Genomic DNA, 18,827 nt, shown 5'->3' with positions numbered 1-18,827 from the left:
CCGTATGACAGCCTGTCTCTGCCTAATTCAAACCACCTGCTTTAAACAGAGTCCGTCTGTGTTTCATACAGAAAAACCCTGTGTCTGCATGTGTGTTGTGGTGGGTAAAGGGGACTATTTAAACTTTCAGCAGCTCCAAAAATAAAAATAGGCTTTTAAAAACAGGCACCCTTCTAAACCAATGACTCCTGGAGCTGTAGAGTCAGTGTGTGTGTGTGTGTGTGTGTGGATGGTTATGAATAGTTGTATTATTACGGGTGAGATCTACCTGAAAGGCTCATACAGTTCTTGTGTGAGGAATTTTTTGGCATAAAGAGCTTGAGTGTGTGAGCACTTTTTGTTCTTTATTGTGTTGCAATCGTAAATGCGTGTTTGCTTGAATTGGATTCTCAGTGTTGCAGAAAGCACTGCAGGTTTGTTTATCGCAAAGTAACAAACTAAAAGCAAGTGTAAATAGTTGAGATTTTATATTGTAAATGAGAGAAGTTTGTAGGATTTTTTTTTTTTTTAAGGGAGCAAGGTTGTCATTTTTGTGATAATACAATATTAATAAAATGTCCATGTTTATAAAGGAAACTTATACTTTATATTTTATATAGCATTTTTTGCTTAATTTTTACTTTTGCCTTTCAGTAATATCTTTTTTTAGTACATTTTAATACAATATGAATATATTGAAAATACACAGGTGTAGTATAATTGGACATATTTATTATTTTGATTATTTTTCTGCAATAACATCTTTTATTAAATATTAATATTGCGTACATTAATGTATTTTTTTATTTTGATTATTTTTAGGGGGTTTTACCTTTATTGATAGGACAGTGGAGATATAGAGACAGGAAAGTATGGGGAGCAGAGATAGGGCAAGGATCAGCAAAGGACCTCGAGACGGGAATCGAACTCAGGTCGCTGCGAGCACCTCGGTGCTATGTGTCGACGCACTAACCACTAGGCTATTGGCGCTATTAGTTGGTATTTTTTATGCTCTTATTTTAATGTATATATAAATATTGTATGAACAATAACAAGGTTCAATGCTAAGGATGGTTCAGTTTCTTACTTGCCCTGTCAATTTTTACTGCCCCCACCAGAAAATAAAAAACAAAAATAAAAATTCTTAGCCGCATATTTTAGATAACGTGTCAAAAACAATGTCTGTTAATCTAGAATTTAAAAATGTTAATAAATATTTAATGAGCAAAAACCTAAGTGTTATGCAAACAAAAAGACCAGTATGGAAAATGTGCAGGTATTTTATTGCAGTTCTAAATTTTTTAACAAAAGTTGGCTGACTTGCCAAACTGTGCAAAACATCACTTTTTTTTGCTGTAGCCATGTAAATGTCTGCTTCCACATTAGAAACAGACATTTTCTTTTAGCCACATAATTTGATGTTGCCCCCATGTTGCCCTCTCTGTACCGGTTGTTACCAGGTTACGGGAAAAAATAACATGCTCTCAACATCCAATCAGATAAGAGAAATTGAAAAGCAATACGATGTTTATGACAGAATAGAGAAGGTAGCATTTAAGGCTTAAGCCAAAAAAATGAATAAATTTAATTAATGAAAAGCACAAACTGTTTCTCGATTATAAGACTTTGTTTGCACCCAATTGACAAATAGTCACAGGCAAATTAAACTTCGATCGGGCTAATAACAATCCTGTCTACTGTCCTGAGCATCTCTCACGCTGGCCCGCGGCTATTGGTCAGTCCTTATTGTTGAGCCCTAAATAATAAATAAATATACATTGCCATGTTTTCAGATTGTTTATATTCATTTTTTGATGTTTTAACTTCAGAAGAATTATTCAGTATTTGGTTAAAATCTCAGATTTTCAATCACAACTAATGAAAACACTTAATATTCTGACCAGTTTTTCAATTTAAATGAGGGAAAATCATTTTAAATGACAAGTTTTAATTTTGGAAGAAATGTTATCCAATTCTTATAGAATAAAGTATTACATTTCAAAGTGTTCAAAATTGTGATCTAGACAGAGAATGTCTACTTGGAAGAAGATTAACAGTATAATATGTTTTGCCACCGCATACCTCCCATACTTCAACGTGTGCTTCATCATAGTTTTGATCCCTTTACTGTTGTTGTGTAAATGTGTAAAAACAGTAAGATTGAAGAACGAGTAGGTAAGCCCAGCCTTTTGTCTGCTAGTATAAACATTTATCACAGTTCCCCTCCTATCAGTCACTCAGGTAATGTAAATTAGTTGGAGATCTATGATTGGACAAATCTGTGTCACATGACCAGCAATTGCATAATCGGTCATAATTTATCATTCCAGAAGTTATGATTTGAATATTTGAAGATTGTAAAGCGCCTGCGGGGGAATAAAGTCACTCACGCCTCGATGCAGCAAAACAAAAGAGGCATTGAAGCTCAGAAGAGGATGTCATCACAGTTAATCCTTTGTTTTCTCTTTCACCTTCTTTCAAACTCACCTCTTTCTCTCTTCCAAGTCTGTGTTTGCTTGCATGCACCGATGGCAGGAGGAAAACTGACACAGGTTCAAAACAAACGGCCAAACATGTCATTTTTGGAAACTGCCCTTGAACCAGCTTTCTGCTCCACTTCTGTGACCCTCGAAGTGATCCGTTAAACAGATGGATGTGTGTGTGTGTGTGTGTGTGTGTGTGTGTGTGTGTGTGTGTGTGTGTGTGTGTGTGTGTGTGTGTGTGTGTGTGTGTGTGTGTGTGTGTGTGTGCGTGTGTGTGTGTGTGTGTGTGTGTGTGTGTGTGTGTGTGTGTGTGTTTACTGATCTGCACACTAGTCCTGGATCACATGGCTGGTTTAGCATTAGGTCTGTGTTAAAGGGAAGTGACTTAAGCTGTACTGAAAGAAGCAGTTTGAACCCGTTTGACCTTTTTTTTGTATGAGGAGCACAAAAGATATTTTGGACAAAATAAAGGCGGTGTTTAAAGTTGTTTAGTTCCTGACTGACCTATGTGCAAAAACAGTTTAAAATATCTCGTCTTTCACATAAGAAAAATGAAATCGATACATGTTTAAAACAGCAATAAATAATGACGTAATTATTAATTTAAAAGGTAAATAAAACTTGTACGCTGAAAAAAATGATTCAATGGATTTAATACATTTCTTTAAGTTAAGTGGTTGCAAACTATTTATATGGACTGAATGTAAACAAACAAGTTAAAATAAGGAATGTTCAACGTTGTTTAAATTTAACTTTTAAAGTTAAATTGTTACATAATTATTACGGTATATGTAAAATATGCTTTGTAAACTTTAAAAAGTAGAGTTGGAAAAAACTAATTTCTGGTGCCTATAAAGTTATTTAAGCCTTCCTAACTGAGTTTCAGTCCATGTATTTTTTTTTATGTAAAATTAATTTTTTTACCCCTTTTGGTTGTGTTAGTTAATGCATTTACTAACGTAAACAAACAATAAACAATACATTTATTACAGTGTTCATGTTAGTTACATTAGTTAATGTAAATACAATTGTTCATTGTTAGTTCGTTAACTTACGGTGCATCAACTAATGTATCAAGCATGAATTCCGATGTTAATAATGCATTAGTAAATGTTGAATTATATTTAATAAATGCTGTTCAAGTATTGTTCATACGTAGTTTATGTTAGTAAATGGATGAACAAATGAACCTTATTGTAAAGTGTGACCAAAAAAAAAAACATGTATTGTAGCAATTTTTATTAATTACAAAAGTAAAATGATATTTTAGAAATGAAGGTTAATATGAAAATAAAAGTAAAGTTAATGTAACTAGAGCTGTGGAAAATTATATTTTATAATGGGTTGCTATGTAGATGTAAACGATTTAACACTGATGCATATAAACAAACTGTTTTTATTTGAATTAACTTACTAGTGTACTGTTTCGTTTGAAATAAAATGTTATTTTGTATTAATCCTTTTAAATTAATATCTATTAATAATAATTAATCTTAATTATTTAGTCTAATAATAAAACAAAAACGTTTCATTTATTACAATTAATCTACTGTTTGTTATTTGGATCTTAAATAAATTAGAATAAAGAGTAGGAATAAAGAATAATAACTTTTATAAAAGTTATCATTACAGGACTAAAAGAAAAGGATATATGGCGATGCATTGACAACTGCATTATTGAAATCAGTAGACTCTAAATTGTAATTGAATTATGAGGCAAATGAAAAGTTCATACCTTTTATGTTAACAAAAAAGAAAAAAAAAAAAAATATATATATATATATATATATATGTTAATCATTGCTCTATGTACTCATTATAATATACTCAATGTATCTTAGTGTCATCTTTTTGAAACATAATAATATAAACTCTAAATAAACCTTTTTTAATTATTTTTTTTAAAAACCTCAGTAGTATTGTATAAAAGGATCTAATATAAGGAAGCACGTTAATCCAATGGCAATGTTTGAGATGTGAGCTGCAACACAGACAGGACAATCATTTTCTAGTAGATTACTAAAAAAACATATATGAAGACTTTGTGTGTAATATTGTGGGAAAAAGAGTATATTTAATATGAGTTACCAAACTGCATAATCAAATAATGAAAGCATCTTACAATTTCTTTTTTAAATACATAAATAGCTTGCACATTTACTGCTGAAATACCCTGAGGTCCTGTGAATGTCCAAAGCCCTCCTGTAACACCAGTAGAGAGAGTGTGTGTGTGAACAGGAAGGAAGGGGAAGGGAGTCGAGCTGCAGGCCTCTCAGCTGTCTCTCACAGTGCTAATGATCCTTGGAGAGAGAAAGAGAGACCTGAGGAATGGAGAGAAAAGAGGAAAGAAAGACAGATACAGCACAGGCTGGGGTTTAGTTCAGAGTACTGCTCCTGCTGGATACATTGACGATGGCTTTAAACCATCTCACATTTCCCAAAAGTCTTTGCTGACAAATCCAGAAAGTTGCTGAATAACGCTGTCCGCGAAAGCAAACACAATGGAGATTTAATGGAGATTTGAATGTATTTTAGTGATTCGCTGGGTAGGTTTAGTGAAAAAGAGGGAAGCAAAATGTGCAAAAGTGGAGAATGCTGTTTGCTGTGACTAAAATAAGAACAGGGAATGTTGCAAAAGCATTTCCTCCTTTCCTTTGACCTTTAAGTCTGTCTGTCTTGTTTTTTCTTTCTGTCTCACACATGAACATGTGTTTACTCCTGTTACCTGTAGGTTTCATCATCAATCATGTGAATTACTTGAAGGCATAGTTCACAAAAATAATTAATCCTATAATCATTATATATGTTTCCATCACATATTTTTATGCAGATTTTGTAACGCTGCTTAAAAACTTCTTAACGGAAATGCCAAGATGTGTATAAAGCATAATTGCACAACTGATAGGATCAACTTTTTATTCGATTACAATAAATATGTGTAAACTACGAAGGAAACGAAGGTGGATAAATTTCAGCATGTGCATCAAAAAAAAAAAAAAACACGTTGTTTTAACAGATCGTGTGATAATTAAAAACGGACATGACCGGATGGCATTAATGGACAAACCTGGAGACTGACCACATTGTAAAATTTCTGAAATGTTCTTTTACTCATTTTAAAACCCATTGGCCAAAGTCCATCATCAAAGTGGTTTGATATTATTACCTCCCACAAAGTCTCGAGTGGCTTCCCTTCAAAAGAATGGTTTTGCACCTCCAAAGTTCACCCCGTCATAGCATTTTGATTTAGACAAGTAATTTATTCTAAGATAAAATGCCCCCAGTGGCTTCTCATACCCCTGCAAATTACAGTTTTCTTTAAGATATTTGGGGCCAGTTTATCAGAAAGTGGTGATTTTGTTCTCTTTTATTCATTGGATAGATATTCGCAAATGCTTTATGCAATGTTTCAGTTTAACGTCTAAATTTGGGTCTTTGTATGGAAACATCTCTAAAAACTCTTCCTCCACTTGTTTCAAAGCTCTTTGAGTTTCTTTCTTTAGTTGAACTCAAAGGACAAACATAGTAAAGAAGGTTGGATATAACACTGACTTCAATAGTATTTATTTTCTCACTCTGGGTGTCAATGGCTACTGGAGGCCAACATTATTTATTTTGTGTTCAAAGAAGAAAGAAACTCAGAAGTTTACTACCACTTGAATCTGATTTAATAACAAAATATTTATTTTTGGATGGACCATTCCTTTATATCAGATCCCGTGTGCATTCTGATGCTTGGTTTAAACATCTTGACCATGTCTCCATGCCTAAAAGCATTGAGTTGCTTGTTAGATTTACTTTAACAAACTGTTGCGTAGGTGTAATTAATATAGTGGCCGGTCTATTACCGTCAACACTAATGGATGATGTTATGCCCAAGCTTTTTAAAAGGAAAGACTTTTGAAGCTTAATACAAATGTGATGAATCAATTTCATAATAGATTATGAAATTAATATTATTACTAAGTGTATTTTATTAAAAGTCTAATATTTACTAATTATTAAATAATAATTTGTATTATGATTAAATTGTTCAATAAATAATATACTTTTTAAAAAGCCCCTATTTTGGGTTTTTGAAAAAAACGTCCATGCAGTATGTACCATAGATCTAAATGATTAAAAATATTCCGCTGACGTTTAAATCTAAAAGTGCACCATGTATAAAACTATTGTCTTTTAAAAATAAAAAGTAGAATCAGAGTTGTTTAAACGATTTGTCATGCATTTGGATCTTTAGCCTTTTCTTCATGAAGTCTAAAGGAAACATTGCCCTTCTTACTTGTTGATCACATGTGTACCATGGCAGCTTGTGCTTTAACATGTTTTGATATGATGTGATGGGCATTTTGTTTCCAACACACATAGCACAAAGTAGACTCAACAGTATGGGTTATCAGACAATCACTAGAGATTTGCATCACACAAAGAGGGATTTGGAAAAATGAATTATTGAACAAACAATATGGGAGTCATTGGGATAATTAGGTAAAAATAAATGCATATTATAAGTCAATGAAAGTGCGTTCATATCAGCCTGTTCTTGATGGCCGCCAAGCTATGACCTTTTATAATCCATAATAGGGTCACGTTAATAATAGTGTTTAATACAACTGTTTGCTAATATAAAGCATCATGTGTGTTGATAATGATGTCAGTGCAGGTTACGATTTTCTCTGTCCCATAAAAATACTCATTGCTATAGACAATTAACTTCAACAAAGAAATTCAACATTTCATTGTTACTAGTTTTAAAGTGACATTTTCAAACTAGCAACTGTGGCTTTTGCTCAGCTGTCAACCTGTCAGCTTAGAGGTCTGAATTCATGGCAGATGAAAAGAGTTCTTCACACAAAAGGTGTTTAACACACTGGTGGTTGGTTTTTATTTAATTACACACCTGTTCTGTCAGACTGCTGTATAAACACAATATCACACTTGTTTCCTTTTGATGGCACATGGTTAGCCATGTGATGTTGCTCATACATTTAGTATGATTTGTAGAGCTGTACGTTTATCACTATTTATAATCCATAGTGGAAGTAGGTATTCAGATACTGCATTGGAATGCTTTATCTTCGCCATTGTCCTCTCAAATTCCCTATATTAGCCTTAGTGTCTAATATTTTCATTAGTACATGTTTTGCAAGTTCGTATTCTCTAGAATTGGCTGTCAAAGATCACCAACTGGCAGTCAAATTCTTGTGTAAATAAAATATGATTTTATTAGGAATTGCTGTAATATATGGTTTATATAAAACGTCGAGTGTGACCGATGTCAACGATGTGCTTCTTCTAAAGAAGGAATCTGTTATGACTAGCAGTTTGCACTTCAGGGCAAAATGTACTGCCAGACGTTTATCTTCTCCAGAATTCTATGTGACAACACATATGTGCAGTTTTCCTCGACAAAAAATATGAGGAACAACTTCACAATGGGTCTTCTTCATGTTTGTGTGACAGATGCCGAGAGCTGCTCTGTGACTGACACTGTGACATCAGTTGTTTGTCACAAGTATGTTGGAAACACACAAGTAATAAATCAGTTGTCAGAGGAACTAGATAAATCAAGATCAGGTCCTGCACACTTCAATTACTCTTACAGATGCTGTTTCATCTTTGTTAATTGTTTGTTACTAATAAAACCTTCAAACTTAGTACTAGTAGAAGTTTTCAAACAAATTTAATCAATAGTATTTTCATTTAGCTATAAAATTCATAAGTCTAGAAGATAGATATATTTAATGGAATTTTTGTTTGTCTTTTTTTTACTCTGTATTGAACTTTAATTTCAGATCATTTTACCAAGAAAAGGTGCTCACTGCATACCCCAACGTAGGCTCATTCTGAAAACATAGCCTGTATACATTTCTGGAGATCGTGTATTAGCCTGAAGTATGTATGGCTGCATTTCGTCTTTAAAATGAACACTATGGGGCGGTATGACGCCGGGTCAATCTGTGCTTTAGAAAACACTATTGGTTGGATTTAGGGAAGGAGGAGGGTGGATCAGTTGATCGGTCAGTCAGTCAGTCGACAGCGGCCTCTGGTGGACTTACGCGAAAACAGCATGCACAAATAGCACTCGCAAGACAAATTTGAGATCTCAAAAAGCGAAAACGTACCTACTGAGATTTATTTGGTGCTCTCCAGAAATGTTTATAGCGGTTAGGGCTGGATCGGATAAATTATATTAAATTGAATCACAATAAAATTTATGTCAATATTAATGATAAGCTATGGGAAATTACACAGCAGAAATGTGCAACAATGGGAATCTAAAAGTGTGTTGATATTAGAGATGTACCGAATTTTCAGCCACCGAAAATTTGTCATCCAAAAATATGTTATGCCATTTAATGGACCCTCTAATTTTTGTGGCTTCAGTCATTGTTGGGCGACTCTTTTAAATTTGGAATCTTAACAACTTATAGCGGTAGGTTTTTAGAATTAGACTGGGTTGGCATACCCAAGTCCAAAATGACCCAAACATGAAATCTGCAAAATTTTTGTATCTTTTCATATTTAAAAAATAAATAAATTTATGCATTTCTTTTGAGTCAAAATGGACCCCAGTGCCTTATGAAGTTAATAAAATTTTACATTTCAGATTAGACAAAATCAAACAGCAGCTCTGAGATGGCCACAGATGCTGAAAATGACATTTGTGCCATGATAAAATCCAAAACTGTATTAGTCACAATGCTGTGTGAGTTCTCTCAGTATGTTTAATTTTATGGTTTTCTCTGTCTGTCTGTCTGTCTGTCTGTCTGTCTGTCTGTCTGTCTGTCTGTCTGTTATCTCGTTTGAGAAGTTTTTTAAAGTGAGTGCAGCAAGAGTGAAATATGAATGAGTTGGGCGGCCAAGTGCTGCGCTCCCACTGCAGCGAATAAAACGTGCTGATGGGGTCTTTATCCCTCCATCAAGCTGAGGGGAAGAAAAGAGCACAGTCCTGTCAAGGGAACAGGGTGATTCTCTGGCCAACTGGCTGAACACTGAAGCCCTGGAGTTAGAAAATGTGTATGAGAGAGAAGGAGCGAAAGCCAGAGGAAGAAGACAAAAGAGTATCACCCACTGACCTCCTGGCAAGCGTTCTTGTTTTAAGTATCTCACCATTTATTTCCCCAAAAGCACTGTCTCTTTCATCTAGATTGCTGTTTAGATATAGTCTGGACGTTTGTCTCGTCATGTAGTGGCTGTATGGACTTGGGAACTTTGTGCTTTATTCCCACAATTGGCATCCCATGGGGCCTGGTGTTGACGTCAGAACGGGGATGGCCGTGTGTGTTTTTGTGTTGGGGTGTGTGTTAGATCGTAACCACATAAAAGCACATCCTACTGGGAGCAGATGTGTCTGTGTTGAGTGTGTGTCGTGTGGATGCGGGGGAGTCTTGATACTTGATGCCAAATATGAACCTGAGAAAATAAAGCTGTTTTTATACCAACATTCCTTTGAGGTTTTTATATAATTTGCATCTTGATCTGGTGTCATCAATCAACTGATGATATATACACTCATTTTATTAGGTATGCCTTCTTATTGGACCCACATTGAACCCTCTTTTGCCTTGAACTGCCTTAATAAGAAATGGCATTGATTCAGCAAGTGCTGGAAACTTGCCTTATTTTGCCATGATAGCATCACACCGTTACTGCAGATTTTTTGGCTGCATGTCCAGGATTCATATCTCATTTAAACAATATTTAATTGGTACTTAGGAGCATAAATTATGCCAGTAAACTATCCCACACCATTACACCACCAGCAACCTAAACTGTTGATATAGAGCAGGAATTTTTTACGAGTTTTGAGATAAATATAAGATTCACCAAAGCCAAACTTTTTGTTCCAAAATGCACATTAAAAATGTCACCTTTGATTAATCTTCAATCCTAGGCACTAATTGGCTTTTCTGCTGCTGTAGCTCATCCGATTCAAGCTTTTCTACAGACATCAGTAGTAACGAGTGATAATTCGTGAGTTGCTGTTTTCTTTCCATCAGCTGAGCCAGTCAGGGTATTCTCCTCTGACCTCTGGAATCAACAAGGAATTTTCACTTTTAGAACTTCTTTGAGATGCTTGAATATATTAGCAGTATCCAAAATACTTCAGACCAGTCTAATTCACACTACAAACATTGCTGTTAACTTTCTTCCCCATAAATTGTTTGATATTCAGTTGGTTTTCTTGACCATGGCTGATTTTTGGGTTAACAAACATTTGAATAGGTGTTTCTAATAAAATGTTTTTTAAGTGTTTAAAGCATGCCCACAAAATGATGAAGTAAATTAATATAAAATATTTTATATATATATATATATATATATATATATATATATATATATATATATATATATATATATATATATATATATATATATATATATATATATATATAATAAATAAAGGAATGTTTTTTTAAGTCTATGATATTTGCCACAGGAACCACACTCACAGGTTTTGCATAATGATATCACTTACATTATCTCAGAAGCAATAATAATAATAATGATATTGATTTTTGTGTTTGTCTCACAGGCGATGTGGCTGATGTTGCAGCAGGAGGAGCCTGTGGATTTTGTCATTGCAACCGGGGAAGTACACAGTGTTCGAGAGTTTGTGGAGAGAGCCTTCAAACACGTGGGCAAAACCATTGTGTGAGTGCTCGCGCGCACACACACACACACACACACACACACACACACACACACATCCACCTCAGATTAAGCCCATCTGGTTAATCTGGCACATCTGGTGTTGATTCGTGGACAAGCTCTACAAGACCGCAAAACAACACGCAAGCACACCATAAATATCGCAAATTTGTAACACATATGCTGACAGCCGAATTGGGAAACAAATAAGATGAAAGAATGTGTTCTTGTTTTCAGCTGGGAGGGGAAGGATGAGAAGGAGGTGGGCCGCTGTCAGGAGACAGGAGTCATTCATGTGAGGGTTGATCCGAAATACTACCGGCCAACTGAAGTGGTGAGTTCAGTGTCTTTGTTTTATCCCATGTAGTCAAAGGTTTAATACACGACACTTCTTTTGCTGAGTTTTCCTGCTCTGATTTAGAATTCAATATATTAAAAGTCAGAGATATTCTACAGATTTAAAGGCATAGAATGTCATTTTTGCCACTAGTGGGCCTGTATTCACCTAAAAATTATTGCAGTTAATTATTGCAGGTATCATGGGAGTTATCGTCATCATTACATTCCACAGGTGTCTTCAGAAATCATGTCTTTTGAGCTAAATTATTCAAAACTTGTAGTAGTATAATGCAGAGAAGCTGGAATTCATCAAAGAGAAAGTAGACCACCAAAGCAATTGCTAAGAGATGAGCATGGTGCAGCAGAGCTTTTATTATGCCATAGTCAATCACTTTTGGTTATGATCCCATGCTAACGACGCAGCGCTGTTTTATTAAACTAAATAATTTTTGGGTTCTGTTACTGTAATATAATATAATATAATATAATATAATATAATATAATATAATATAATATAATTTAAAACCGAAGTAGAAATCAAGTGAGTAGGTTATAAAATATGTAACACTTTTCTGGGTTTTTGATATGTTAATGTTTTTTAGATTTTTTTTAACACTTCAGTCATTTCGGATATGGATGAACACATTTATTATTAATATTTTAACTAAAAATATGTCAAACAGGTTTTCATACTTAAAAATCAAAGAATTCATATTCAATTTCCAGATTTCACTTACAAAATATTCAATACTGTTTAAAAATATGACATATAATATTCAAAATTTTCAATCAATTGCTTTCCTGCAGTTCCCGGATGAAATGTCAAATTTGAACCACTAAATTTATGGAAGTGAATTTTTGAACTGAAATAAAATGAATATTTTTAAAAAGGATACATCGTATGTTTTGTTTGAATATTTTGTAGGTGAAATCTGGAAATTGAATATGAATTATTGAATATATAAGTATAAAAACGTGTTTGAAATCATTTTTGTTGAAATATTCGCAGCTTAAATAAACAGCTATGTTAAATTTCAGGACCTAAAAATACAAATTCTGGCAATTCAAGTGACTAAAGTGCAAGCACTTAATTCAGTGTATTATTATTTATTTTTCGATTTGTGCCATTTAACAAGCTTTTTAATTCAATACTTTTGGCATTGATTTTGGTCCATAGAATATCTCCTGATTAATACAGGCACAGGACAACAACACTTACAAAAATTTATTTTTTTTCTCTCCTCTATATAATAGGAATATCAAGGTACACCTCAACTCATTAGTTTTGCCAGATATTAGTTGAAAATATTTATAAAAAACTTAACATTAAACTTCTCAATTTGTAATAATAAGCCACATAACAAAACAGTGCAACAATCTTTTGCAAAAAAAAAAAATGTTGTTTATGATAAATGAAAATGCATTTGCAACAAAACACAACATAAATTATGACTTTAACGAATGACTGCAATATTACTTTTATATATTTTATATATAATTTTACTAAATGAAGATTGTAGCAGTTTTGGGAGTGAGACATTTTCTGTACACACACTATAAACTAATTTTGGGGACTCCCCTCCATATTTTTATATGATTGTCAATCCTGAAACTTTACTTTGTGGCTGTGATTTCATCCAACCTGAAGATGTCAAACATGTTTGACATTTTAAACCAATTTTAGAACACATTGTTTTTGTTTGTCATGCACCTCCTAGCAACGAGGCACACGTTTCTGCATGAGTTTGCTGTGTTAAGAATGACTTGAATGTCTGGAAGTGTGAGATCCTCAATCGTGCTATTTTTTTTCCTTTGAAACCCTTTACAAAGACATTTAACAAGTGTTTCTTCTGTTTTACAGTCTGTTCGGATTTCAAAAGAGTATGGAAAAGTTTTAATTCTGAGAATAAAAATCTAAATTATGATGTTACCTCAAAATAGTGTGGTATAAACTAAGAATTGTAGGATTAAAGTGTTACAGATAGCTTTTTAGGTGAGTATTTATAGATAGTTCTTAAAAATAAATATTGGAATAGACAAAATGATGAAAATCCTAAATCTGACCTGCATATGACACATAGATGTCAGTTTGTGTATGTGTTTGTGGTGGGTGGTCATTCAGGAATGAGAAGGGGCACTAAATCCTTAAAGAAAACATGCGCACTAAATGATTGTTGACAGATCAGAGGTTTTCTCTGAGACACATGTGCTATGCGTGGGTCAGTGGGGTGTTTCAAAGGAGCTTTTTCAGGGAGAAAAAAGAATCGTGCGGAGGTGAGACAGAAAGACGTGTGACTTTATGCAGTATGAAGATGAGTGACATTAGTTGATTACAAAGAACTGCTGTAGAAAGATGAATATCTGTTGTTCAGATACCGATACTATTACATATTTGTGGGATCAGGTTTCAGATGATCTCACAACACAGCCAGTGTTATAAAATATCAGTAGTAGATACTTAGGCTGCATTCACACTTGTTAGGTTTGGTTTGATGAAAGTCAGGTCTGGTTTGATTGTTCTGTACTGCACATCAAACAAATACATTAAAACCCATGAAAAGATTTGACTTTTGGATTGGATTTTTTCCTCTTGTATTGTATCACAGTCAGTGCGGCCCCTCTGTGATAATTTTAATCATAATTTTTTGTTAACAACATTTTAGATAAAAACTAAACAAAAATCATACAAATTCTCACTAAATGTTTAAAAATGCATTTCTGTTGTTCGTCAAAATGTCATCAGTAATGTTACATTTACATCGAGGGTGATCTTCGCCCTTACAGAGGATTTTCTTTTTTGTAATATGCCAATGTATTAGTAAAATAAATGAACTGGATTAGGCAAACAATGTATTTCTAAACAACAACAATAAACATCTGCCATATACCTTAAACTTGCCACAACATGCTCTGTGATTTACTTTCACTTCCGATTTGGTAATTATGCCTGTTTACTGTTTTAGGAATCCCCTTGCTGAGACATTCCTACTCTGCGTCAGTCTCATATTAACACACAGTTTTAGTTGTTTGTTTTTTGGATGAACTGGGCACAGTGTCAGTGGCACAATTACAATGTTTGTTTTCTTAAAATACTCCTCTTTTGGCTGTATCAGTAAAGCCCATCATGCTTTCTTTTTTAAACTGACAGCAGCACAATAAATTCTGTACCATTCTCAGTACTGTAGATTTAATTATATTTATTTAAATATGTCAGCCTGAAAGAATGAAGCATGCACTACATCGCTGGTTTATTATAAAGAATGAATTTAATAGGGTGTTTAAGGCTCAATGTTACACCAAACTTTTAAATCTCTGCCTGTTTTTTTCAAACCTTAATATCATTCATTTTTCTGATGCTCATTATATAATCCTGAAGAACTCACTGACTTTTTGAGCTGTGCATAATTAATAAATTAAGATTTAATTAAACTAAATCTAGAGTAGAATTAGTCTACTTAAGTATTATGAAATTTAGTCAATTAAAACTACAATGATTACGAAGACTGAAGTATAACTAAAGCTAAATGGCATTTTTATCAAGATTTGTGTTCAAAATTAATGCAGTTTATTAAAGTTGTAGTACAATGTAAATAATATAAATAAATTTAACACTGTTTTTGACTTATTTGCACATTTTGTAAGCTCTTCAAGAGAACAAATACAACTGTATATATCACTTGAAATGAGTGCAGCATACAACATTGTTTTTGAGCAATCCCAGCGTTATGGATGTAACATTTGCAGAAAAAACATAAATTCAAGTCTGTGCTAACATTCATATTGAAGCATCTGTTTATGTTTTCCAAAACTACTAACTACAGAGTTATGGGAGCAGAAAAATATCAATCTGTAAACATTTTTAGATTTTAAATGAGGGAAATGAACATGCATTTTGGAAGTGACCAAAAACGTCTGCAAGTTTACAGTAGACAAAATACTTTATAATGTAAAAATTCTGTGAATTAAACTGCACAACCCAAAAGAAACAATGCTAAACAAAAGGAAAAATGTTGGCTCACTATAGATCAAACATGATTGATTTTATTTTATTTGACATTTTTACATTTATGAGGGAAAAGCTTGGTAATGGATGCGATACCTCTCCGTTATGGATGTGACAGATGTGAAATTGGCACTTGTGTGACTTAGGTAAATCAAATATCCTTGTTTTAAAACATTGACAGAGACATTTTTAACTATTTTTTGTAAAATACTTGCACCAAAAACTTAAAAACAGTTTTGCTATTTTGGTGCAAACGTAAACTTTTTCATTGCAAGGTTGACATTTGTTTGGAATTGCTCTTTTCAATACACTTTATTGCAAAACGTATGCTGTGAAAGCCTATTTTTGGGGTCTATACCAAGTGTGAACAAACCCTCAATGGCACAAACCTTACATGCCATCCATCAACATGGAGGTGAAATGGGAATGTCACCTTTAACCTCAGTGATAGGAAGTAAATCACTGCACTTCCTCAGGAGGCAGAAGTGTCAGTCCTGGACGCAGTTCACTTACGAGAGTCAATGAGAGCGAGTGTTTGCGCCGGATTTAAAAAGGCATTATCCACAGGCTACATGTGTACATGTTTAAAACCTGTTGGATCACACCGGTAATTAATCAACTCACTTACTCTGGCAGAATCAGAATAGAAAAAGGATACTTATTTTAATTTCCAACACGTAATTAAGCTACTTAGCGCTCTTTGCCTGCAAACTTGCTTCGCCTGAAGGAAGGAACTAGATGAAATACCCATTAATACCACACCTGTTAATAGGAAAAGCAGTGGGATGAATGTACCACGTTTATCCGAAAAAGACCCCCATCATTCATCACACAAACTGCTGTTCTTTTTTAACCCATCATAATATGTTTTCATTTGCACTTCACCTGCATGATTTATGAATGCATAATTACCGACAGATAAAAATCTTCTGGCTGAAATATTTCCACATTAATGCTAAAAATAACCGTCACGCCCAAAACTGCTGTTAGATGAATGGCTCTATGCATTATTATCATTCCCAAAATCAACAAGTGAGGTCTCTGAGTGATAGCTATCATGCCAGACGTAACTTGCGGTTGGACGTGCGTAAATTGCAAGCGAATGATGAAACTCAAATCGCCATCTTTATTTGCATAACCTTTAGAGAGCTCATAACAAGCGTATCTGCATGTGCGTAAAGGAGGATTTCATCCATGGCTTTGCTGCAAACACAACCTGTGTCTTGCATTTACTGGATGTGTTCTTTCAGTCGACACACACTCGCTCACATTCCTTTAAGTGGAATGCGAAGTTTTAGCTGCACAATGAGAAAAGCAGGTAATGCGCTTGGCCTTGTCTGTCCATCACACGCCATCCACTCGCTCACAGACAAAGAAACCGTGTGTGTGTGCGGTGAAATGATGCACTTACTCACTTTTAAGGCCTGAAATACCCCGATTTACATGAAGCTTGAAATATTAGAGCGAATTTTGCTAACTTTTTACGATTTACAGCAGGAGAGAGTTGTAAAATAAATAGGGGTCTTTCTTTTTTCCTTCCACTCTTTTATTCACATACATATACAGTAGACTTGGGTGCAATAACAAACACATCAAACCCAAGCGCTCTGTCTTTTAGCTGATTGAGGGGGTTTAATGGTGAAGACTTGAACTGATGAATGTGGCCCCCAGACGGCTGCTGAAGACCGCTGCGTGAACTCTGCGGTCCCCGCTCTGCCTTTCAGCGAATATGAATTTGCACATCCATTTCATTCTTTCGGATGCTGATTTAAACAATTTTTATGAGGCACTTTGGGGAAGGAGGACTAAAGTTAGCCAAAGGCTCTTTTTTTTCCCTTTTTCACTTTTTATTTTCCAGACAGTCCCCAGGAAACCCTCGTGGCTTTTTTTTCATTGCTTTTTTCATTTTGAAAGAGAGAGAGAGAGAGAGAGAGAGAGAGAGAGAGAGAGAGAGAAGGGAGCACGGGAGAGGGCATAATGAAAGCAAAAAAGCTTTGATTTATGCAACAAACTCCACTGTCACCGAGTTTGCAGGAGTCACTCGGTTTAGTAACTCATTTATGAATATCTTGCCCTGCTGAATTTGTGTGCAGATCTCAAAATAAAACTTTTTTGTCATAAATTATATTGTGCAATTTTATGGGGATGAGCATGCTAGAAATGCGATTAGTAGACTTGAGTAATGCGATTAGACTTGAGAAATGCGATTAGTAGAAGTGAGTAAACCCGTCGCCCTAAAATTATTAATTAAATCAATTGTTCATAATTATAAAGTTAAGTGAACTAAACAGTGGGCGGCACGATGGGTCAGTGGTAAGCACTGACGCCTCACAGCAGGAGGGTTGCTAGTTCAAGCCCCGACTAGGTCAGTTGGCATTTCTGTGTGGAGTTTGCATGTTCTCCTTGTGTTCATGTGGGTTTGCGGTTGGCGGTTCACTCAGCTGTGGCGACGATGCAGTAAAACTGTTATTTAAACTGTTATTACTGTTATTTTAAAAATAAATAGCAGTATAACAGTAAGGGAACAGATTACTTTACATTCCACACTTTAAAAATAAAGGTTCTTTATTGGAATCTGTGGTTCCAACAAGAATCAATAACATCCATGGAATCTATCAGTTATATTAGTTCTTCATAGGGCTTCTCAATAGGCTAATTTCTTTGATTTTAATTGATCTTTAATTTAAAGAAACTAAACCAATTTAGGAAATCAGTGTAATTTCTTTAATTTCGTGGATGTGAATATTATCTATACTGCTCCTCTTGTCCTGAAGGTGTAGCCATCTTTCATGTTGCTACACAAAACAAACAATCAACAATAACCGGAAGCCAATTGAAGCCATTAATCTGCCGATTTGTCCCGTCCTGTCAGATTTTCATACCTCATTCAAAAAGGAGGTAACATAGTTAGATGGCGAAATGTTATCTATCAGATTGTGATAACAGTATAAATTTTTATGTGGAGTGAAATAACCCTAAGCCCAACCTATTTGAACGATTCAAATACAGTGTTGGTGTTAGCATGATCTGAAGGGTAGAATAAAATGTCAACTGAATTGAAGTCTAGTGTTTAGAAGTATTTCTTGGTCAAAGACAATAAAGAATAGGTTGACACATTTTTTTTCAAAACTGTCATTTGGACGTTATGCATGCTAGAGATAATATCATGTCTATGCCAGCTATGAGAACTAAAAATGATAGAACAAACTTTAGTCAATGACTATGTCTACACTAGAGGTGATGTAACATTGCACAGCGAATTTGCAACAACTGGTTTGTTATTGTATTTCTGCTAAGCTCCAAGTGCTACTGACACGGAGGACAAATGTCAGTCTAGACAACTTCCAGGACCCAAATGGTTCTTCTAT

The 18,827-nt window shown here is 34.4% G+C and overlaps 1 protein-coding gene across 4 annotated transcripts in view; it reads left to right on the top strand.

Annotated features, from left to right (window-relative positions):
* Nucleotides 1-18,827, top strand: part of gmds (GDP-mannose 4,6-dehydratase) — a 113,546-nt gene that overhangs the window by 82,734 nt on the left and 11,985 nt on the right. For 2 of the 4 annotated variants that reach the window (XR_012395424.1, XR_012395423.1), the window contains 3 exons: nucleotides 11,002-11,120; nucleotides 11,355-11,754; nucleotides 12,382-12,841. Coding sequence is in view for 2 of the 4 variants with exons in the window: in NM_001102475.2 (NP_001095945.1) it covers nucleotides 11,002-11,120; nucleotides 11,355-11,451 (216 nt within the window). In the remaining 2 variants the exon portion in view is untranslated. Of the gene's footprint in view, nucleotides 1-11,001; nucleotides 11,121-11,354; nucleotides 11,755-12,381; nucleotides 12,842-18,827 lie in introns of those variants that run through there. The other 2 variants (NM_001102475.2, NM_200489.3) reach the window with 1 other exon arrangement.

This window comes from Danio rerio, chromosome 20 (assembly GCF_049306965.1).
Source record: "Danio rerio strain Tuebingen ecotype United States chromosome 20, GRCz12tu, whole genome shotgun sequence".
NCBI lineage: Eukaryota > Metazoa > Chordata > Actinopteri > Cypriniformes > Danionidae > Danio > Danio rerio.
The sequence above is the reverse complement of the archived record's forward strand: the minus strand, read 5'-3'. Positions and strand labels throughout refer to the sequence as shown.